This window comes from Brassica napus, chromosome C3 (assembly GCF_020379485.1).
Source record: "Brassica napus cultivar Da-Ae chromosome C3, Da-Ae, whole genome shotgun sequence".
NCBI lineage: Eukaryota > Viridiplantae > Streptophyta > Magnoliopsida > Brassicales > Brassicaceae > Brassica > Brassica napus.
Window position 1 is genome coordinate 3,917,643 of NC_063446.1, and position 22,502 is coordinate 3,940,144.

The following is a 22,502-nucleotide window of genomic DNA, read 5'->3' on the forward strand; positions in this document are numbered from 1 at the left end:
CATCTAAATAAATAACATATAGTTAGGCCGCTGTTCGTTTTGATGTCGCGTCGCTGATTCTTGTTCATTTTGATGTCGAATATAGTTTTAATAGCATATCGCAGGTTTAGCCCTTCTGAAAGAAAGAATAAGAAAAAGGCTTGGTTGCGGGAACCGATACTAAAAACAAAAAAAAGGATTTCTACATAAACATCGTCCAAAACGATTTTTTATCAGCCGTAGCAAATAGGTCGCAGGGTCGCAGGTCGGCGACGCGTAAACTAACAGGACCTCATCTAAATAAAATATAAGGTATAAACAATAGGAAGTAAATAAAATGATAATATCTGTAATCGTTTATTTCACAAACAAAAGTAAAGCTGGGACCCACCTTTTTGAAATTTTGGCGTAATGTAAAATTAATCTTTCTCCTACCGAAAAAACATTTCTTGACAACTGCTACAATCAAAATTGAAAACTCAGACGTAAAACCATCAAAATGGATACACAGAGGACAGTGACACCTCACAATAGAATATTCTCATCCAACCTTTAAAGAGAGGCAGAGCTATAAAAGTTCACTCAGATTGAAGAACAATAAGGTAATAAGGATAGCCTTGGCATGTCCCTGATGATGCATCTTCACGCCCGGAGCGCTCCCAGGTAAGTTTATACGAAGAGAGATTGTAGATACCTGGAGCGAAAACCGATATCTGCAGCGGGATCTCCGTTGTTGACAATGGCTGGATTTCGACCTTTGTGGAACTTAAACCTGACCATGTGAAAGGAGGTGAGCTTTCCATGGAAGATGGAGGCTTCCCTGAACGGCTCCCCATGACATCTGAAGTCAGTTTCATTTCCTCTGTTACATCAGGCACATAGCGCCACCCGGATTGGTTTCCAGCGGAAGGAGTTGGTGCTTCTGCGTCTTGTACGGAATCAATGGTGTTGAAGCTCACAGATGATGTTCCATCAGATGTGTTTCTGATTACTAATTTTAGTTGAATTTCACACAAGGAGGTCGAGAAGTCGTGGTATATGGTTTGGGGACCGTCTAGGGACCACGATAGCGGGTTTGAGCTCCTGATTCTGTAATCGAATGATTACCAGTTAGTTAAAAATAGGTTTCAATCAAAGCTGAAGAAAATATACTGTTACGTGAATACTCTTTACCTATTGTGACATGAATGGTGAGACAGAATCTTTGGTATATCTGCCACTCCAGATGAATTGCTGGATTTTGCTGGGTGAGAGATTAGAATGAAGTCAACGGTATTGGTACTTAACTGTTTCAATCATACAAACACGAGTTCATTATGGTTTCTGATGATAGAAAGTTACCAGTTATGATGTTATGTTTAAGAGAAAAAGTAATGTTCCCTTAAAAAAACATCTCTACCGCATAAGATATATATATGTCCCTGAAAGAGGATTTCGCTAACCTGATCTGAGGTTTCTTGACATGACCTTTCACTTTCATGGAAGCTTGCTAAAGGTGAGTTAACGATATCAAAATGTTTTTCATCGTCATCCTGAGCAAACAGTTTTACGTCGGTTTGGCTGGGAGGAATGGACATGGTTTTCTCTTCTTCAGTCCCTGATCTTCTGTTATCCTGAAATTTTAAAAACATTATAATTTCAGACATGGAAAAGAGAAAGACCAGCTAGCTACTAAATGAGCTCTGCAAGTTACTGCGACCTTAATCATGAAGTGACATGATAAAGCTTGCCCAGGAAGCAGAGAATTGGAAGGTAAGATTGTATCAACACGCTCAAGTAAGGAGACACCCCACCGACACCCAACTGTTGACAACTGATGAATTTGGAAAGAATCTGAATTCGCACGGTTCAGTATATCCATACGCACAAGAAACTCTTGCAATCTTGACGGAGAGGGTGTAATTTCGAACGAGGTCTCTAGAGATGGTAAAACCTATATAACAATGAACGATATAGAGTGAAAATCTGACTATAAGATAGTAAAAGCCAAAAAAAATTTGAAGCCTAGAGATTCATCACCTGTAAATTATAATGCATCCTTAGGGTGCGATATTTCATGATGCTTGTTACATTTTCCATCTCATAGTATATTGTGAAATACAAAGATATCGTTCCTGGGATGGCAGCTCGAAGCCAGAGAGGCCACCTCAAAGATTTATCTCCTTGCAGTGACACATCCTGAAAAAGATCAACATTCAGAACCATGTTAGAATAACCTGACATGCACATTTACCTGGAGGCTTGAATAAAAAGGTTAGCCACGGACCTTTGGAAATGAAAATACACTACTTGTTTCACTCTGAACAAAATTTTGTTCATGGCCCTTCTTTAAGCAATCTGGAAACTCCGTTGTCACCTCTTCTTCATGATTTCCAGGATTTACAAATCTTGGATTGCTAATCTTCATTTTAAGATTCTACAAGGACAGACTTTTAAAGCTCAAAAATAATCCATAGAATAGCGTAGTGCATCACAATATTCCGTAATCAAGCAAGAATAAATAGATAAGCCAGACAATGACAAACTAAATTAATACACCAATAACAAAACAAAAATAAATTTTACTGGCTAAACGGTAGAGAATATGAATGATAAGGGTTGATCATAAACGAAAACTACCTTTATCGGGAATTCCGACTTATTTTTTAGCTCTAAAACAAGATAACGTAGATCTCCAGCATACAATTTCTCAGGCAGATGATCAATTGAACCCAAAAGCCTGGGTAGACTCTGCACAGTCAAAATTTCATTATGTTAGACGTCGTAGCAAATCTTACAAAATTAAACCGTAGAGGAAAAGTTTGCACCTTGATGACCAAAAATTTCAAGGCATCAGTGGGAGTAAGTTTGTTTTTCCGTCTTCCCTTGTTAGTTTTTGCCTTTCCAGGGGCAGATTGGAAGTAATGCACACCTACAACGGAACCAGACAACCTCCACCTTACACCGACAATTTTGAGGATACCTTCTTCACTGGGGGTAACCGTGAGTCTCACCTAGAAGAAAAAAGTTATGACAATAAGTCAAACGTAAACAGCAGCTGATAAAACCATCAGAGATTCACCAAAGGATACAGTAAGCAAACGGAAGATATAATAGTTAGAAGTTAAAAAGGACCAAGGCAATTCAAAACTGTGACTACAATCAAGGTTAGTAGCAATGAGGTAAAGCCAGCAATCACAAGTGAAACATCAAAACTTTTTAAACGTGTTTCTCTATATATACACAAGAAGATGAATAATGTCAGATATAGAAAGAGTAAAAATATTAAAACGTGTCAATCGATCTATGTTTTCAATTTAGCAGACTCACCAGTTTTTTCTCGCCTCCGCCTAATGTTAAGTCCATTTCAGACAAAGTGAATGAAGAGAAACCAGATGTTGAACCCCTGTAGTATTGTTGGTAAAGACGTTGCAGCTTAATCATTCAATTGTAGATCAACAAAGTTAAAAGAAACCTGATTGAAGAGATTAGCTGCTTACTGATTATGTTCTGCGGAACTCTCGGTCCCCAAGCTTATGCTACTTGGGTCTTTATCAACTTTACAAAGTCCAAACGTTTGAAATAAGTTTCACATCTATAAACCGAAGGATGTAGAACAATTCCAAAGTGAACATCAATATTATAAACAGCTTACCTTTTAGGTCATCAGAATTTGAGGTAAGTTCACAGATGAGAGATACGCTTGTTATAGAAGTAGAGATTAGCAAGGGATTCCTAAACTCCAGATCCACTTTCACCGACTCTGATAACAAAGAAGTATAAGTAAGAATCCACAATTACAAACATTTTCAAACATACTACAGCAGAATATCATATCCTCCTCAACAATATGGCCTGAATTTATTGACAAACCAAGAAATCCCTCTTCATTGGCAGAAGCACAACTGATAACATTTACAGATGCTATGATATGACTAATGAGGAAATCTAATACTCCGTGCAAAATTATCACAGCTCGGCGTTCCAAAAATATACATTTTTTCAACATCAAAGCAAGTCTAGATCGAATTGAAATGTCCTCCTGCTGGTACGATAAGGTAGACCAGATTTTGCGTATTAGTGTGCATAAGTTAAATGCAGGATAATGAAGAAGCTCCATGATTCAGGTAAACATCGAATGCAGCTAACAACATTAATGAAAAAGGTGTAAATTCACCTCCAGCCACACAAACATTGGATTCCTTGTATTTCTTTGGTAGTAGCTTTGACTGTAATTCCAGCCAGTTTGACTTGCCAGAATTTAATGATGGAATGATATCATCCTCCAGTGACTGCCAGATGCTCTCTTGTACAAGAACCTGACCATGAGACGTACATAATATTAGTAAAGAACAGATGCAAATTCACCAATAATGAAAAAGAAAAAAATCAGGGATGCACAAATATTATTTATTTGCAATTAATCCAAAAAAATTAACCAGAAATACTGATATCAGTTATGCTGTTCATAATGAAGTAAAAAGGCAAAACATCCGAGGAAGATTATGATGGGTAGCAATATGTACATACTTCCAAAGAGTGAGTATGCAACTTACAGAAGCTTGAGATGCATAAGTGCGATGGTCTTCATATATAACTTGAAGAGACGACATATTAATAAATGGTAGTTGAAGTCCCACCACCTCGTGCTTGATTCCAGTTTTCTTCAGAATGACAAAAAGTAAGAAGTTATTTTGTATAGTCAAAGAACAAAGAATAAAGACCAGGGGTAACTAGTGGAATCACTCTATTATTCTCTGTGCAGCTTCAGTAACGCGTATAAAACAGCAGGTATAAGCTAGGCACCTTAACAATCTCGAAAAAGTCTCTGAGAAAAATCTCTTGGGTTGCCTTGGATTGGTTGCCACAGTCCAGTACTTTGAGCATATTTCTAACTGCAACATCATGCATCCCAACAAGTGCGTACCACCTGAAAAGGTAATTTCACAGCAAGTCTTAGACCACAATTTCCTAAACATCACGCCTTAGACGTACATTCGCAACGTTTAAAACTTACCGTCCAATATGAAAATGTACATGGTCTTTGATATGGCTCCATGTAGTTGATTCATAAACAGAGATTGCACTTCTATATGTACGAATTGCATGGCTAACCTGAAAAAAAAAACATAAAAAGTGTATTCTTTAGAATGCAAAGCATGTACGAAGCTTGATCCCTTTCAGCAAAATGACATGTACCTGATCACAGTTTTTATAGTGGTCTCCTGAGAGAACTAGATGAAATCCATACTTGTTTAACATCGCGGGCTTAGTTAACACGAAGCAGTAAGAAGCTTGCTCTAACATGACTGCGGCGTGTAATGGTTCCTGAAAAAATAATAAAGTTAGCAATGGTATAAAGTGCATATGTTCTGAGGCATAAAAGAAGCACCTCTCCACATATGCGGAAGTAAGCAGAAGCAGCTTCTTTGTACTGGTCTCCAGCTTTTAGCATCTCTGCCCACCAGAGCCCACATCTCGTAGCATTTTGAAAGCCAGACCTCCCAAGCTTCTGCATGAGATTACAAGGACATGTTACAGCATGTACTACCGCGTCACTTGCTCAAGTTAAACTATTACTATTTCAGTTTCAAGTTTTGCTTATGATAAAAACTAATTCAAGTAACCGAGGGACATTCACTGAAAGAACTGTTTTACGTGGGTTATAAAAACATACCAGATAAGTGCTGAATGCATTTTCCATGCAGTACTCAGCTTCCTTTTTTGACTGGTCTGAGATGAAATATGCAAGTCCCATCATTTCCTTCCCAAGCATACATGAGAAGATGAGTTATTGAAGCGACCACAAGTAACGAGCAATGGAAAATAAAGACCAAAACAATCTGTGGCTAACCTATACTATATGTTAGATTATATATATAAAACGAGTATTGATTAAAAATAATGCCACCTGAATACCTACATAGAAACACAATCATAAAGCTGTGAAGCTACCTGAACACCAGCATAGTGCTTCCAAGCTTTATCGAGCTTGTAATCGGTTGATATTAAGCGATAGCTTGACAATGCAAGTTCATAATCATGCAACATGAAGGCGTAGTCACCCAAAATTCTAATTTGAGATTCAGTGGAGCTAAATGTATACCTTCAAAAATGAAAAAAATAGTAGAGCTTATGATGACGTCAAGGAAATCATAAAAGGAGCAAAAATTTCAAGAAAGCATACATAGAACCTTTGGTTGAATCCGGAACATCGTCTTTTCCTTTTCTCCACCAAAAGTTTTTAATTTGGTTTCTAAGTCCTTTCCTTGTTGCAGAAATCTAGTTGTGACATAACAAAATGCAAACTAAATGATCTGAAAAGAGACCAAAAGAACTAAGTAAAGCATACAGAAAACGTCAAGTATGTTCCCAACTTCCCACAAGTAACTTTTTAGAAAATCTAAAGCTAACCTGTTGATTAAGATCTCGAACTTTCTGCTCCATGTGAGGGATTATATGCCTCGAAGCAAACTCTTGCATCAGATCGTTGATCTGCCTCGAATATACCATGAGAAGTTATAGAGGTTAAAACATTCCAAAATATTCTAAAGGCGTGAATATCATCCGCAAGGGAACGTTACCTCCACAATATCGTCGCCAGTGAGAGCACATCCAAGTTTGTCGGCCGAAACACTCGATTTCTTTCAGAAAAGTTAATAATCAAAATGTTGAACTTACAAAAACATGGACTGATAAATAAACGCTGAGCAATATGCTGGATAAAAGTTCTGATGAGTGTCTTACAAATGAAGCCCAGGGATTAGCCTGATGTTCCACGTTCCCCTCTTTAGATGAATTAGTGCAAAGTAAGTTGCACTCATTGTTCCCAAATGTACTTCTCATCTCAGACAGAACTTTAGACGTTCTACAGAAGAAATTACATCCCGTCAACTTAAAACTTACATTTGACAGCCATATAGTTATAGTGAGAATCATATAATATACTATGTAGTAAGGAACAGTTACCTCTCTGTTGTGGCATCCTGATTGTCATGCACCAACAGGTAATGCTTCAAAATCTTTGGGTCCATTACACCATCATTAAGCAAAGAAGGTAATCTATTGGTGTTGAAAAGATCTACAAATTTATTTACAGGTTGTTCGTCTTTTGATGAAACGACCAAGAGACCTGAATAACACATGTAGAATTGATTGGTACACAACAGAAAAGTCTATTAGCAAACCTAGTTTAAAGTAAGAAGCCAACAAGAACAATTTTGGATTTTCTATAATGTCTTACAAGCCACAGGATGATCAAAAGCTTCATGGTCTGAAAACGAGAGTGTACGGATAAGTTCCTTATTGTAATACTGAAACCATGTGGGTGCAATTTCAGACTCTGGATCTGCAGTAACGGAAAGACAACAGCATTAGAAAAGCAATCCGGTATGTTAAGAAAAATTTCTCTTAAAAGGCATAATATTGAATAGAGATACTTACTAGAGAGTATATCAGTAATCTGAGGAGGGTCAGATTTCAAATCGTCAAAAACTTTCTCCCCAGCTTCAGTGATAACATGCTCTAGCCGTTGCTTTGCAACCTAGCCATTAAGTAAACATAATCAACTTTGAAGCTCAACGAAAGATGCAGAACGGAGGAGACTCTAATACACCTATCAAAAGCCAATCCTCTTTCCCGAAAGCAAGAGGATTTACATATACCTCTACGTTTGGTTGTTTGATATCTGATGCATTAAACAATCTCAGCGTAAACTTCTTCAGCCGATAAAGCTGATCGCCTGAGGTCCGAACAGGAACTGCACAAGAAATTAAAACCTCGAATTAGACGGTTGGGGAAGTAAACCATTGGAAACGAAGAAGAGAAGCAAAGTCTATCATCACCATCGATATTGCTAAAGTTGCAGAATGGCTTGAGCGTTTCCACAAAGGATAATCCACTCTTGAGAAAAGTCTCTTCAACGAGAGGCGTGCAGAGTACCATGACAACTGGACTGATCTCTTCCAAGAGCATTTTCCCAAGCGATGAGTTCACCGGCTCCACCATTCTCTCCAAATCTCTTCACTGTACGTCAAAATTCACTCCAATCCGATGTCAGATCGGGTAGATTTCGGAGTGCGGTGGGAAGCAATACTTAGAGATCTCCTCCCTTCGAGCCAATCAGAGCTACGACGCCGTCGTCGGCAGCCGCCGGAGTTGATGGAGATAAATAAGGTTTGAAGATCTATGTAAATGACGGAATGTGAAATACGGGGAGATGCAACGTTTAGGATACAGTAAAACGAAGTACCGTATCAGTTTACGGAGATGGAGGGATCGTGATCGGCGAAGAGATGCAGGCAAAAGTCTATCGGAGAAGAAGGGATCGTGATCGGCGTAGTAGAGGAAGAGATGCAGGCAAAAGTCTATTGGAGAAGAAGAAGAACAACAACAATAACAATTTCATCCATTAATTTAATTTATCTAATTACCCCTTTATTATGGTAAACATTACAATAGTGCCCAAACTTAATGATCTTTCGCTATGACTTACCAAATCGGACCGGTTAGCTTCCGATTAGAATTCTTCTATTGCGAAACCCAAACCGGGGTAAATATGTAATTTGATAAAACGCTTAGTTTCTCGTCGTGTTCGTTCCACAGCAATGGCGGAAACTCAGTGCACAGAAACTACAAAATCAGATCTTGATTCCGGGAATCTACTTCTGAATCCGAGCAAAAGCATCTCTAGATCCGATCAGATCCGCTCCGTTTCTCTCCTCCTTCGACTCAGTGGAATGCATTGTTAGAATCTAGAAAGAACACGCGGGAGAAAACAAAAACCATGAGAATGTCATCGGCTTCCGCCGCGGAACACCGTTTCGTTTCGCTCGGTAGCAGCGGAGGCGGCGGTCAAAGAGACGCTGAGTCCCTCCTCCGCTCGAAACCGATGTCGGAGATCCGGAGCGTGGAGTCGGCGACTAGGAAGAACATCGAGGACAAGAAGGAGGAGCTCCGGCAACTCGTCGGGACTCGGTACCGAGATCTGATCGACTCAGCTGACTCGATCGTGCACATGAAGTCGCTCTGCGAGTCGATCTCGGCGAACATCTCCTCGATCCACGGCAACATTCGATCCCTTTCCTCCTCCTCGGAAGCGAAAACCCCCGCGCTCGCTATCACTGACCCGGCCCGAGTCAATGTGTATGGGATCGCGTGTCGGGTCAAGTATCTGGTGGATACTCCGGAGAATATATGGGGCTGCCTCGACGAGTCCATGTTTCTAGAAGCTGCTGGGAGGTACATGCGTGCTCAGCACGTGCAGCAGAGACTTGTTAAGTTGGAGGAGGTGGATCAGAGTAAACTGCTGGCTAATTTTCCGTTACTTGAGCATCAGTGGCAGATAGTGGAGGGCTTCAAGGCTCAGATTTCTCAGAGGAGCCATGAGCGGCTTCTTGATCCGGGTTTAGGACTGGGGGATTACGTGGACGCGTTAACTGCTGTAGCAGTGGTTGATGAGCTTGATCCGAAGGAAGTGCTTGAGCTGTTTCTCGACTCGAGGAAGACTTGGGTTCTGCAAAAGTTGAATGCTTGTAGTGGCGGTGATGCTGGGAGTGTTGTTTCGGTGTTTTGTGATGTGTTGAGTGTGGTTCAGGTCACTGTGGGGCAAGTCGGTGAGCTTTTTTTGCAAGCGTTGACTGATATGCCTCTGTTTTATAAGACGATTTTGAGCACCCCTCCGGCTTCTCAGCTGTTTGGTGGGATTCCGAATCCGGAAGAGGAGGTTGCGCTGTGGAAATTGTTTAGAGATAATTTGGAATCTGTTATGGTTATCTTTTATAAAATTGATATTTCAAAGGCGTGCCTGGCTTGGTTGAGGGAATGCGGTGGAAAGATTGTTGGTAAGGTTAGTGGGAAGCGTTTGATTGAAGCTATTGTTACTGGTGTGGAGCTTGGATCAGCGGAGAAGTTGATCAGAGAGACCATGGATAGTAAAGAGGTATTGAGTGGTAGTTTAGATTGGCTTAAAAGTGTTTTTGGGTCTGAGATAGAGCTGCCTTGGAATAGAATCCGGGAGCTTGTTCTGGACGACGATTTGAACCTATGGGATGAAATATTTGAGAAGGCCTTTGTGGAAAGAATGAAATCCATTATTGACTCTAGATTTGAGGAATTGGCTAGAGCTGTCAATGTGGCAGAGTCGGTTCGTGCTTTTAGCGAGATCACTGGTGAGAAGATCAACTTCCAAGTATATTTAAACAGACCTTCGACAGGTGGTGGTGTCTGGTTTATCGAGCCTAACGCTAGGAAACCTGGTCTTATTGCCGGAAACAAAACGTCACCTGAAGAAAGCGACTTCCAAAGTTGTCTAACGGCGTACTTTGGTCCTGAAGTTAGCCAAATCAGAGATGCAGTTGATCACCGCTGCCAGAGTGTTTTAGAAGACCTCCTAAGCTTCTTTGAGTCAGAAAAGGCAGGTCCGAGGTTAAAGGATCTTGCTCCATACGTACAGAGTAAATGTTATGACAGTGTCTCAGCACTTCTCGCAGATGTAGATAAGGAACTCGAATCTCTCTGCGCTGCCATGAAGAAAGGAAACAACGACAGCGAAGCAATTCCACCTGCTATAATAATTGAGAAATCGCTTTTTATGGGACGCCTTTTGTTTGCATTGCTAAACCACTCAAAACACCTTCCCTTGATTCTCGGTTCTCCAAGGTTGTGGTGTAGAGACATTATGACTGCAGTTTCTGATAAGTTGTCATCCTTGTTGAGGCAACCAAGATTTGGCTCGAATACTGCAGGGACTCCTGACAGCCCTGGAAAGCTGTTGCATGCCGATCTTAGGAAGCAGAGTTCGTTAGCTGTTGCGGCACTACTTAAGGCAGACGAGAAGACAAGTCCAAAATTCGAAGAGCTTAATAAAACTATGCGAGATATGTGCATTAAGGCTCATACATTGTGGATACAGTGGTTATCGGATGAGCTCTCCGCTATTCTCTTGCGGGATCTTAGGATTGACGATGGACTGTCTGCTACAACTCCTTTAAGGGTAACTAAAAGCTGATTCTTATCCTTATTTTTCTTAGTTGTCGTCTCTCTCCTGCATTGATGTTAGATATTGCTGACTAATATACATAGTTAGTTGTTCACTTTCTTTGTTTTTGGTGGAAATATTTCCCGGAACTACTTTATATCTTGATTCTTTGAAGTTTAATGAGATAGTTTAGTCTTGCTCTTTTGTTGTGTCTGAACTCATCTTTGAAGTGATAATGCAGGGTTGGGAGGAGACAATAGTCAAGGAAGAGCAGGGCGAGACTGAGTTGAAGATATCACTTCCGTCCTTGCCTTCGCTCTATATAATTTCATTTCTCTGTCGGGCATCAGAAGAGATTCATCGAATTGGAGGCCACGTACTGGATAAGTCAATTTTGCAAAAGTTTGCTTCAAGCCTGTTGGAGAAGGTGCGTTGTCTTGTCTCTGTTTACTTACTTTCCTGTGATTATTTTCTACATGCTGCAGAAGTGTTTCTGGCAAGGAACAATGTTCTATTAAAAATATTTGTGATAGTTATTCCCTTCTTCACACTTGTTCCCTTTCATCAGTAAATATCTCCAAGCTAGTGATTGCTTATAAAAATGATTTTTTTTTCAATGTTCCATTGTACAATGCAGATCATCATTATTTATGAGGATTTCTTATCTGCCAGGGAGGCCAACGAACCCCAAATTTCAGAGAAGGGGGTTTTACAAATTTTACTGGATTTGAGATTTGCATCGGACATTCTTTCTGGGGGTGATACAAGCACCAATGTGGAGATACAACCAAAGATCACAATGAACAGATCAGCTTTCAGGCGAAAGCAGGGCCAACAGCAAACAAAGTCAGTCAACAGAAGTCGCATTGATGGAGTAATCTCCCAACTGACCCAAAAGTTGGATCCCATAGACTGGCTCACGTAAGGAACCTTATCCATAAACTATGAACATGTCACATGTTTACTATTTTGTCCGTTCTAAGAAATTCATAGGAATCTTCTGGTCTTATCGTTTACTGTCTCAATTATTTTCTGATTCTAGTATATTTTGAAATGTGTCAAAAAAGGTACGAGCCTTATCTCTGGGAGAACGAAAAGCAGTCATACCTACGCCACGCAGTACTATTTGGATTCTTTGTGCAACTAAACCGAATGTACACAGATACTTCCCAGAAACTACCAAGTAACTCAGAGTCAAATATCATGCCATGCTCCACAGTTCCCCGCTTCAAATACCTTCCCATAAGGTAAGCTTTTCTTCTTCCACACCTGAAACTATTTGTAGCCTTGTGGGAAAAATGGTTTCTCATATCCGGTTAATGCAGCGCTCCGGCTCTGTCCTCTAGAAGTACAAATAAGGTCTCCACTCCAGTTACATCAAATGAAAGTTCGTCAAGATTCTCATGGAATGCATTTACAAATGGCGAGCTTTCTCAAACAAATGATTTGGAAGATGACTCCAGTTTCGGCGTGGCTTCCCCGTTCTTGAAGTCTTTCATGCAGGTACAGTCTAGTCTCCTCGGTTGATCAGTGGCTCAATAGTTTTTCATAATTTGTTCAATATCGTAAGATCATGTAATATATGTTTCAGGCTGGTAGTAGATTTGGGTCAATACTAAGTGACGGACAAGTTGGAATATTCAAGGATAGGTCAGCAGCCGCTATGTCGACATTTGGTGATATAATACCATCTCAAGCAGCCGGTTTACTCTCTTCTTTCACAACCACAAGGTACGAGTGATGATGATGATCTTCGGTTTTGTGACTAAACCTATGATGATTGCAGCAGCTGAGATATCTGCCATTAAAGAAGTTTTTACATAAACGAAGAGTACAAGTTTTGTAATTGTGTTCGATTTATTGTTTCATGTAATTAAGAGATTTGGTTCTACAAAAATCCTCAAGACTGATACAATCAAACCCTCATACATATAAAGTTTTAATATCCTTGCAAAAAGCTGATTAAGGTATTAACGTCTAGCTTTCTCAATGAGAGGCTTGAGCTTCTTCTTGTCTGCAAGAATCTTGAGGAAGTTGAAGAGGAAAGGGACATAGTTATGTTTCCTCCTCAAGTTCTCTTTCTTCCAGTTCTTAGCCCTCTCTTCCTCCATTACAATCTTCTGCGACACTGTCTCGATGCCGACATTGACTTCAGAAAGAGATTTATCCAGAGCCTCGTAACTGCTCTTCTCGGCGTACTTATCAGCTTGCAGTGTACCCACCTGCTGCAGAATCCTCTCCCGCTTCATCTGATACTCTTTCAGCTCAGCTCGGTACATCTCTTTCCTGTTCTTAACCACAGCCAAGAGACTAAACCGGATCTCGTTCTGGAGATACTGGTCAATCCTCTCTTGCACCACAGGTTGGACCATTCTGAGCCATTCGATTCCGTCTGGTTCACCGAGACATTGTCCAAGGCTGATGGGTCCTTCTTTAAGACCATCTAGCTCGTATAAGATACCATCGACGGGTAAGTAGCTGATGTAATGATACACATCATCATCTTCCTCTTCCCTTTTCTTCCTCCTAGCAGATAACTCATCCTCGTCCGTGGTGGTGGAAGATGAGTCAGGCCTAGCAAAGGTGTTGTGAGCTGCACGTATCGCCTCGTTGTTGCTGATGGCTAAGCCTTTGAGCTCAGGTGGAAAGTCTTTGGCGAATTCTTTAAGTTCTGTTAGTTCAGAACCAATCTCGATACCAGAAGAGTTCATGAGGACAGACAGTAAGGCTTGTGTAGCACAAGCATTGTTGATTATCTGCAAGAAAACACACATACTGTTATAAACCGTCCCCATGAGTCAGAAATGTAAATGTGGGGGACAGTGAGTGGGACCTGGCTGGCGAAGAAGAAGTTTGGGTTTGGTTCAGTGATGACAACACGAGACTCCTTTTCCTCAGGACGCCACTTGTAAAGCAATACCAATCCGCATACAGGTCTAAACAAACGAAGAACACAACAGTAATGACTATGTTTTTGTTGGAAACAAAAAGAAACAAAAGAGCGTGTATAATAATAATACTAGTGAACTAACCTTATTTCATCAAGAGAAGTAATGTCCAAGGAATACAGTTCTTCAACCTGCACACCTTTCACTTGCATTTGTTGTATAATCTCCGTGAAAACACCTAAACATTATGAACAACAATAAAAGATATAGCAAACCTTGTGTCTTTTACACAGACAGACACTATCGACTTAGTATATGACCAATCATTTGAGATGAACAATAAGGAGCTATTAGACAATAAACCCCAAATTTGAGAAGAAGATACCAGGATCAGATTCTACAGGGAGCCAAGACATGATTTCACGATGACGACTCGCCGCGCGCACAGGAGAAATGAAGATAAGGATTGAGAAATTGGAGATTAGGATTTGCCTAACGGGATTCGCTAATCTCCTTCGAATTCATCGTCTTCTCTAGACAGCTTGTTGAGTCAATCAAGAGTCTCTCTCTCTCTACCACTGGTGTGGTCTCGATTTTTTTTTTTTTTTTTTTTTAAACAACTGTGTGTGTGTGTGTTGGTCTCGACTGTCCTCGTCTTCTCGCATACAAACTGAGTCCAATTGAACCGAAGAATTAGATTGAAATAAACCGGTATTGATTGTGTTATATATTAAAAAATAAGGATCAAACCGAATCAATCACATTTTTAATTTTATTAAAATAGCCGAACCAAACCGATAGCTGACTGTCAACTCCAAACAGTTTCAACCTCTTTGGTCTTGTGAATTGTACAGTTTGATTGTGTTCTTAACCACTATGAAAACATTAGCTGTCCAGTAATCAACTTTTGTTTAATTTTGAAACCGTGTTTCCGCCTTGATTAAGCAAAACAAACCCTTTCGTAACTGATACAATCATACAACAACCACATCTCTTGCTTTACGCGTTTACGTTTCACGCCTATCCAGAAAAATATACACCAAACGTAAAAAAAAACAAACACAACACGAAACAATCAAGATCTCAATTAAACTGTATTCACACCACCATATCACAGAGTTACACAATTATAGAAGCAGATTCAATATTGCATCCAGTTATAAACCAACACTCAAATACACACAATGCACACAATCACAATTAAACCAAAGTCAGCTTTCCTTTGCCTGATTAAACCGAGCAACGAGGCTCTCCACAGGCACTTTAGCAGCATCCTTACGCATACCAACATCCGAACAGAGACGTATAGCATTACTAGCCCAAGGACTAACCATACGCGCCACGCACGCAGCCGCACTCACCGAGTTAACCTGACCGCTTCTCCCAAGCACATAGCTTCTCCCCACCACCAAACCCGTCTTACAATACATCGCGAAATCCTCACAATTATTCTCGAACACATGGTACTCACCAAACCCGTTTCTCAGCAAAAGAAACTCCGCGCGAGAGATCACTTCCTCCGAAGGATCCGAAGCCGCCGTCGTGCAGGTACCGCCTCTAAGCTTGGACATGAACAGAGCCGGAGAGACACTGTACTCGAAGCGAAGGAGATCTCCTCCGGCGAGAAAGCAATCGAGACAAGAAGAGATAACTCCATGCGTGTTGGATTGCTTTCCTCCACAGTTAGGACAAGGGTTGTCTCCTCCGTGATTGGTAATGGAGCTGACAATGAGCTTGTCTAGAAAAGTTCCCGTTCCGATTTCAAGACCGCCTCCGCGAGTGAAATGAATGACCTTTCCGTCTCCTATGTAGATCCCTGTGAGATTGCAAATATAAAGTTCGGATCTTTGATAAACCCAGAAGAGAGAGAAGGAGATGGGTTACCGTGATGGGAATAGATATAAGCGTTACGCCATGAGTAGATGTGATCTCCTGCTTTCAGATCGTCTTTAGAGATCTTGTTGGAGAATAATCCTATCTTCTCTAGAAGAATGGATTCCATATCTCTGGCTGGATCAATGTGGGTTCTCTAGAGTTTTTTCCAAGATTGTTGGTTTTAATAACCAAACCATTAAAGTCAACAACTGGCTTTGTATTGGCTTAGCTGGATAACCCAATGTCAACGAATTAACGTATCCCCGAAGAACTTTAAAAAACATATAAATTTATATTTAATAAATTAACATAAATTTTAATTTAGGCTAGTGTAAAATATAACATAGTTCGATTAAATAATAAAATAACAAATTTAAAAAAATTTAGAAAAATATATTGGAGTTGTTCACTAAATTACAAATTAATAATCTCTCCGTTTCATAATATTTGATGTTTTGTCTTAGTGCACAAAGATTAAGAAAATTAACTTTTTGTAAAAAAAAAATATTTAAAAAATATAATTTTAAAATCAATGAACCAATTATAAAAAAGACTTTAAAATCTAATTTGTTGAACAATTTCCAATAAAGTTAAATTAATCTTAAAATCTCAAAACTTCATGTAAATTGAAACAAAATAATCTTTCTAAAACTATCATCTATATTGAAACGGAGGGAGTAATTGATATATACAAAATTTGTATAAAGTTATATAAACATAATTTTTCTTTTAAAATGATCTATAAGAAAATTTAAATATTATTTTATCGAATTACATTTAAAAGTGCATTAACTTTCTTCAGAAAATGCATCCAAAAATTAATTACATCTAGGTGACTTATTGATAACTCAGAAAAAGCCTTTGTGTTTAGATTCAGCTACATATACACAAGGTGGTGAAGAAGATAAAGAGACGAAAGCATGTTGCACTCTTGTCTGATTGAAATGGGTTATGATCAGAAAACCTTCTTGTGTGGAGAGCTTTGTTTGGTTATTGTCTTATTGATGATGACTAGTACTGTAACACTAAATTCCAAATCAACCAACGGAGCAACACTAACGGTAGCTAAGTGATCAAACACCATTCATCTTCCACTCCTGTGTGTTGTTTTGTTTCAACAGTCTTCCAAAGTAGACAAGACTTTGGAAAGAACAACAATTTTATTTTTGGCTGTCTTGTCACATGATAAATGGAGTCAAAAATACAGGGAAGCACACTGCACACAATACAAAAGAAAACAGAAATACAGGGAAGCACACTCACAATCACACCACAACAAGCGCTAAACTAGCTAGACTTCTTGTCGTCTCTGCCTTCGATAATCGCTATAAGCGTAACAAGGTCTTCCACAGGAACTTTGCTAGCATCACTTCTCACACCAATATCAGCACACAAACGACCATAACAGTAGTTACCATACCCCGCCATAGCCATAACACCAATACCAGCAACCCCCGAAACAACCAACCTCGCAGCAGAACCAACAGAAAGACTCTTCACCGTCCCCCAAAGCGACAAAACACCACGCGCCGCAGACCAAGAGTTAGCCTGTCCACTACTCCCCAGCTTAGACAAAACAATCAAACCAGTTTTGCAATAGATCGCAAAGTCTTCACAGTTGTTCTTCAACAGATCGTACGCACCAAACCCGTTTTTCTTCGATAAGAGGTATCTCGCACGGTGAACGGTCTCATCAGAGGAGTCCGAAACCGCTGTTGTGCAGATACCGCCTCGCGGTTTAGCCATAAAGATGGGTCCAGAGACACCGTACTCGAAGAGATAGAGGTTACCTCCGGCGAGGAAACAGTCGAGGCAAGAAGAGATCACACCGTTGAGATTTGATTGGTCTCCGCAGTTAGGACAAGGGTTGTCACCTCCGTGGTTTGGAACCGAACTAACGATGACGTTGTCCACGAAAGTCCCTGTCCTTGTCTCTAAACCACCTCCGCAAGTGAAATGTATGACGTCACCATTGCCTACATAGATTCCTACAAGTTGCAAACATAGAAAGGATCGTCATTTATTCTAAGACAGGAACATGAAAAACTAAGATCCAGCGAGAATTGTCTGAACAGAAACTGATAATGTAGCTACATGTAGTTAGAGAGAAGGGAAGGGATTGAACCGTGGTGAGAGTAGATGTAAGCCCTACGCCATGAATAGATGTGATCTCCTGGTTTGAGTTCATCTCTTGAGATCTGTTGAGAGAGGAATCCCATCTTCTTGAGAGACACAGAAGAGATGTTAGAAGCGCCGCGAGACCAAGAAATGATTCTTTCCTCTTGTGTGAGGTTTTTCACTTTACTCTCTTTCCGGTTCACTACAAACCACGACTCTTGCCTCTTGGTTTGCATTTGATTTTTCGGTTTTCGGTTTTAAAAGGTTTAATTCGGGTAGAGAACATCCGGTTCAGTTTTGTTTGGTTTGGTAAGTGTTGGAAAGGTTGATCTACCTTTTTGAGTTTAGTGATTAGATACAACTAAAATTTTCTATATTGTTTCATACTGATTAGATAATGATTATTGAGCATAAACAAACTTGATATTTAAAAGAGATTAATATCCAATATTTAAAACAGAGAGATTAATATCCAAGTACTAAAGTTGTGGAATATAAAAAAAAATATATATATATAATACCCCCATTCCATTTCATCCCCAAAAATATGAATACCAACGAGCTCCACAAAGTGTGAAATAGCACGCCTTCCCAGTGGAATATTGAGAAAACCACCTTGCCTCCACAGCATCACGCTATACTGAAGTTGAACGTAGTGGATTTCACGCTTAGTCCCTCTGCCAGTACAGAGCTTCACATGGTTAGAAGACTAAGTGGAGTTAACTTCCTCCAAAGTTGGGCAGTGAAATACATGTTACAATAAAGCAGAAGCTCAGTGGACCAAGCAAAAAAAAAACAATTGAACAAGCAAAACATGAAAGGAAGGAAAAAAGAACTTATCGTAGACTGCTCTAGATGTACAAACAAATAAGGATAGGAGGGAAGTCCTATAGCAAGAGGAGAATGTATCAATTGATCCAAAAGTGCCTCTTCAAAATGGGCATGAGATGAATATTCAGTAGGAACACTCATATGAACAAGCATCTCTGTCACAGCAAACAGAGGTGGATCCTGTAAAAAAAATATAAGAACATTCCTATCACACCAAATAGAAGTGGATCCTATTAAAAATATATAAGAACATAAACACAACGAATAAAATCGGTAAGTTACCGGAGCAGAACTTTGAAGTGGCAGTCCATCTTGCAAGGCATCTGCTACCATTTCAAGCAAGGGTATAGCTCCAGAATCCATAAAAATACTTAGTTTTCTCTAAAACGGCTAACATGTATAAAATGAATCAATATTGTATGAATTGATTCCAATATTATAATATTTTATGTATATGTTTTCACGTGAATAAGATGAAAATCATGGTATTATGTATTACATGAAAGTGTATTATGACCCACTGTTAAATGATCACAATATTATTAGATGTGGTTTCCTTTTTGGTACTTATGATGTTGTGCAGAAAATATTAAGCGAATATTATGGTGGGTTTAATGTATTGATTTAACCGTAAAAACAAAAAAATTGAATGACCAATTTCGACGATTATAAATATATCATCATACAACAAAAAAAATACTACATATTATTTGTTCTTTAGATGATGCATTCCATGATTTCAAAACACTATTTTGATACTAAGTATTAAAATATAAAGTTTTGAAAAAATTGGTTGGCCAACATAATACTCCTTCCTCTTGTCTCTAGATCTTCTTCTTCATATTGAATCCAAATAACTTTAACACTAGACTCTGACCCGCGCGCCAGCGCTGGTATGAATTTTCAGTTTTTAATTATTTATTTTATTAAATGATTTATTTGTAATATTCGTTCATATTATATTCATTAAGTAAATATTTTATTTTTACATCTTAAACTATCTATTTTTTTTTACAAATGTGTGATATCATATAAAAAAATATAAAAAAATGAGTATATAGAGTTAATTAGATAATTGTAAAAACAGAAATATTTCTTTCGTGTGCGATATCATATCAATAATGATCCGTCCAGTTAATAAAAATCATGATTTTTTTTATGTATAATTTTTTTATTTTGACCATTTCCTTAAAACTATATTAAATTTTACATATTTTAATTAGAATATTTTTAATATCTTTACCTTTTTATTTGAAATGCAACTCAATATTTTTAAAAAAATTATAACAAAATATTTAAAAAATATTTTTAGAATTTGTTTGAAAAATATGAAAATTACATTTTAAATTAAAATTATCCTAAAATATGATAAGTTTTGATGTAAACAAAAACTCAAATTATGTCAAAAATAATTATATTCAATGATAATAACAATTTAAATTGATTATTTTTAAAAAATAAATTTACAAAAATATTGTTCGAAAGAAAATTCATTTATCTTTCAAATATAAAATGAAAATATTATAATTAAATAATAAAAAAATATAAATAAAAACAAAAAATTTAGCAAATGAAAACTGAGTTATATTATGCTAAAATTTTCTTTCTAACAATTTAGCAAATGACAAATGAGTTATGAGCAAATAATACCATATAAGTTTTAAAAACATAGCCATTCTTAAATATTTTTTGAATAAATAATTATTTTTAAATTTAATCAACTGGAAAAATATCCGTACAATTGTGTGAGTCAAATTCTAGTTTTATTGATGCATGTTATATATTAGTGTTGCATGTTTTAGGTAACATTTTAATGATGCACGTTTTTTAAAATCTCTATTATTAAAATTTTGCACGTAAGGATAACTCATGAGTTTTTTTGGTTGATTAAATTAGGCTTGGGATTTTTATCCATAACCGAATACCCGAACCGAAACCGACCCGATTTTGACCGGTTCGGATCGGTTACGGTATAGTCTAATTTAACCAATGGATAATATTATAAAAATCCATGGGTTGCGGGTCGGTTCGGGTTTTTATCCGGCCAAAACGGATACCCAATTTAACCCGACTTTAATAACACGACATAGCCGTTAGGCGTGATTACCAGTCTCGATACAATCCCCAATTTCCCAAAAATATGAAATTACGAACCCTACTTTCTCCCTTTTCGATTCGTTTTCTTATAGCATTCGAAAATCGTAAAGGTCTCTTCTCTCTACAAATAAAGCAACTGGTTTTATTAGAAAGCTTCAAAGCTGGATCCATTAGCAAGCAACGATCGTCTTTTCTCTCCACCGTCTGCATCTTCGATAATCCAGTCGGAGGTAAGCAACGGTTTCTTTTTTGATTGTTTGATTCCTTTTTTGCATTATATTGATTATGATTTCTTTTGTGATTGTTTGATTCCTTTTTGCGATTGTTAATTGTTTACTTACGTATGTGTATGCAGATGGGTTCTTCTCCTACCGATCAACAAGCTGAAATGAATCATGTATTAACAGATGAAGAACTATCTGCAGATGAAGAAGTACAAACACCGGGTTCGAGAGATAAAGCTGGAGGTTCTGGTGAAGGGTCAAGAAAAAGGACGAGGTCTGATGTTTGGGAGCATCTCAGCAGGCTACCAAACAACTACGACAGATGTAAATGCCGCTATTGTAGTAAAGAGATGAGTTGTCCAACCAAGTCAGGGACCACCAATCTGAGGAAGCATCTCACTAACTGTAGGTCATTCATGGCTTGGAAGGCTGCAAATAAGTCAAAAACCCAGTCCCGGTTAGATACAGATGCAGAAGGCAACATGAGTGTTGGTAAGGTGGATGACAGAGTGTTCAAAGATGCTACCAATGAGATGATAGTCTTAGCAGAGTTACCGTTTAACTTTGTGGAAAGCTTGGCGTGGAAACACTTCTGCAACAAAGTGCAGCTACAGCCGCCTGTTTGTAGGAAGACATGTACAACGGAGATTGCGGCAATTTATATGAAGAGGAAAGCAGAAATGAAGAAAGTTCTTGGACAGAACAAGCAAAGACTCTCTCTGACAACAGATATATGGACTGCTCCTTACACTGCGGCTAGTTACATGGTAATTACTGCTCACTTTGTTGATTCAAACTGGAAGCTGAGAAAGATGATCATAGGGTTTAAGAATGTGGATGATCACAAAGGGTCTACAATTGCGAGAGTTCTTGTGGATTGTTTAGCAGAGTGGGATATTAAAAGAGTCTTCTGCATCACAGTTGATAATGCCACAGCTAACACAACATCCATGAAGAAGTTCAAGGAAGAATTTATCAACCAAGGAGAAGGTGCACTGGTTTTGAATGGTGAGTTCTTGCACATTAGGTGTGCGACACATATTATTAATCTGATTGTCAAGGAAGGGTTAAATGAGGTGGATGATAGCGTCAATTCCATTCGAAATGGTATTCAGTACGTGAGGTCTTCAACCAACAGACAGAAGTCATTCGAGTTTCGGGTTGATACGGGAAAGATGACCAGAGGAAGCCTTCCATTAGATGTCAAGACAAGATGGAACTCGACGTATCTGATGCTAGACCAAGCAATCAAATTCAGGGCAGCTTTCGAGAAGATGGAGGCTGAGGACAAACCGTACAATGACTACTTCTTGGAGCTTGAAAATGGGAAAAAGAGGATTGGACCGGCTTCCACAAGAGATTGGGAAGAAGCTGAGAGGTTGCTACACTTTCTTATCATCTTTTACAATTCAACTTTGATGCTCTCGGCGACAAAGGGGATTAGGTCGCACAAGATCTACAATGAGATTGTCACCATCACGAGTAATATTTGCAAGATAAGCTCTGCACCAGGTGCTGATCACACACTACAGT

The 22,502-nt window shown here is 38.7% G+C and overlaps 5 protein-coding genes across 6 annotated transcripts; 1 reads left to right on the top strand and 4 right to left on the bottom strand.

The window, feature by feature from the left end:
- Positions 1-294: 294 nt before the first annotated feature.
- Positions 295-8,652, bottom strand: LOC111213485 (trafficking protein particle complex subunit 8). Its single transcript, XM_048751984.1, has 30 exons — positions 8,453-8,652; positions 8,210-8,324; positions 7,803-8,143; positions 7,623-7,717; positions 7,402-7,501; positions 7,202-7,306; positions 6,928-7,090; positions 6,706-6,826; positions 6,543-6,602; positions 6,373-6,453; positions 6,146-6,240; positions 5,914-6,064; positions 5,636-5,722; positions 5,351-5,470; positions 5,158-5,286; positions 4,976-5,073; positions 4,765-4,888; positions 4,515-4,622; positions 4,136-4,277; positions 3,614-3,721; positions 3,459-3,516; positions 3,289-3,364; positions 2,787-2,972; positions 2,599-2,709; positions 2,246-2,395; positions 1,999-2,157; positions 1,679-1,912; positions 1,422-1,592; positions 1,153-1,265; positions 295-1,068 (listed from the first exon to the last, which is right to left on the bottom strand). Exons 3-30 carry the CDS (start codon positions 7,963-7,965, stop codon positions 558-560), a joined length of 3,819 nt encoding a protein of 1,272 aa, XP_048607941.1. The 5' UTR covers positions 7,966-8,143; positions 8,210-8,324; positions 8,453-8,652; the 3' UTR covers positions 295-557.
- A 91-nt stretch (positions 8,653-8,743) lies between these two features.
- Positions 8,744-12,893, top strand: LOC125584095 (conserved oligomeric Golgi complex subunit 1-like). Its single transcript, XM_048751985.1, has 6 exons — positions 8,744-10,951; positions 11,178-11,363; positions 11,574-11,857; positions 12,004-12,183; positions 12,262-12,439; positions 12,528-12,893. The coding sequence occupies exons 1-6, from the start codon at positions 8,744-8,746 to the stop codon at positions 12,675-12,677; spliced, it is 3,186 nt and encodes a 1,061-aa protein (XP_048607942.1). The 3' UTR covers positions 12,678-12,893.
- LOC111213487 (ubiquitin carboxyl-terminal hydrolase-like) lies at positions 12,775-14,464 on the bottom strand. The gene is made up of 4 exons (XM_022715246.2): positions 14,210-14,464; positions 13,969-14,062; positions 13,770-13,872; positions 12,775-13,692 (listed from the first exon to the last, which is right to left on the bottom strand). Exons 1-4 carry the CDS (start codon positions 14,238-14,240, stop codon positions 12,907-12,909), a joined length of 1,014 nt encoding a protein of 337 aa, XP_022570967.2. The 5' UTR covers positions 14,241-14,464; the 3' UTR covers positions 12,775-12,906.
- Positions 14,465-14,891: 427 nt separating this feature from the next.
- LOC125584096 (protein LEAD-SENSITIVE 1-like) lies at positions 14,892-15,920 on the bottom strand. Of its 2 annotated transcripts, XM_048751989.1 has the most exons (3): positions 15,709-15,920; positions 15,029-15,640; positions 14,892-14,992 (listed from the first exon to the last, which is right to left on the bottom strand). In XM_048751989.1, the coding sequence occupies exons 1-2, from the start codon at positions 15,824-15,826 to the stop codon at positions 15,036-15,038; spliced, it is 723 nt and encodes a 240-aa protein (XP_048607946.1). In that variant the 5' UTR covers positions 15,827-15,920; the 3' UTR covers positions 14,892-14,992; positions 15,029-15,035. The 2 variants fall into 2 exon arrangements, with proteins under 2 accessions (XP_048607946.1, XP_048607945.1); XM_048751988.1 differs by having other exon boundaries at positions 14,892-15,640.
- A 920-nt stretch (positions 15,921-16,840) lies between these two features.
- On the bottom strand, positions 16,841-18,068 carry LOC125584097 (protein LEAD-SENSITIVE 1-like). Its single transcript, XM_048751990.1, has 2 exons — positions 17,825-18,068; positions 16,841-17,687 (listed from the first exon to the last, which is right to left on the bottom strand). Exons 1-2 carry the CDS (start codon positions 18,051-18,053, stop codon positions 16,987-16,989), a joined length of 930 nt encoding a protein of 309 aa, XP_048607947.1. The 5' UTR covers positions 18,054-18,068; the 3' UTR covers positions 16,841-16,986.
- Between the last annotated feature and the right edge of the window lie 4,434 nt (positions 18,069-22,502).

Coding starts and splice junctions, on each gene's coding strand:
- LOC111213485 (XM_048751984.1), bottom strand. CDS start 7,965: ATGGTGGAGCCGGTGAACTCATCGCTTGGGAAAATGCTCTTGGAAGAG. Junction 7,502..7,622: donor TCAAACAACCAAACGTAGAG/GTATATGTAAAT, acceptor CTTAATGGCTAG/GTTGCAAAGCAACGGCTAGA. Junction 6,827..6,927: donor CAGGATGCCACAACAGAGAG/GTAACTGTTCCT, acceptor TTTCTTCTGTAG/AACGTCTAAAGTTCTGTCTG.
- LOC125584095 (XM_048751985.1), top strand. CDS start 8,744: ATGAGAATGTCATCGGCTTCCGCCGCGGAACACCGTTTCGTTTCGCTC. Junction 11,364..11,573: donor CTTCAAGCCTGTTGGAGAAG/GTGCGTTGTCTT, acceptor TGTACAATGCAG/ATCATCATTATTTATGAGGA. Junction 12,440..12,527: donor TCTTGAAGTCTTTCATGCAG/GTACAGTCTAGT, acceptor TATATGTTTCAG/GCTGGTAGTAGATTTGGGTC.
- LOC111213487 (XM_022715246.2), bottom strand. CDS start 14,240: ATGTCTTGGCTCCCTGTAGAATCTGATCCTG. Junction 14,063..14,209: donor CCCTGTAGAATCTGATCCTG/GTATCTTCTTCT, acceptor CATAATGTTTAG/GTGTTTTCACGGAGATTATA. Junction 13,873..13,968: donor ACTTCTCTTGATGAAATAAG/GTTAGTTCACTA, acceptor TCGTTTGTTTAG/ACCTGTATGCGGATTGGTAT.
- LOC125584096 (XM_048751989.1), bottom strand. CDS start 15,826: ATGGAATCCATTCTTCTAGAGAAGATAGGATTATTCTCCAACAAGATC. Junction 15,641..15,708: donor TTATATCTATTCCCATCACG/GTAACCCATCTC, acceptor GCAATCTCACAG/GGATCTACATAGGAGACGGA.
- LOC125584097 (XM_048751990.1), bottom strand. CDS start 18,053: ATGCAAACCAAGAGGCAAGAGTCGTGGTTTGTAGTGAACCGGAAAGAG. Junction 17,688..17,824: donor TTACATCTACTCTCACCACG/GTTCAATCCCTT, acceptor TGCAACTTGTAG/GAATCTATGTAGGCAATGGT.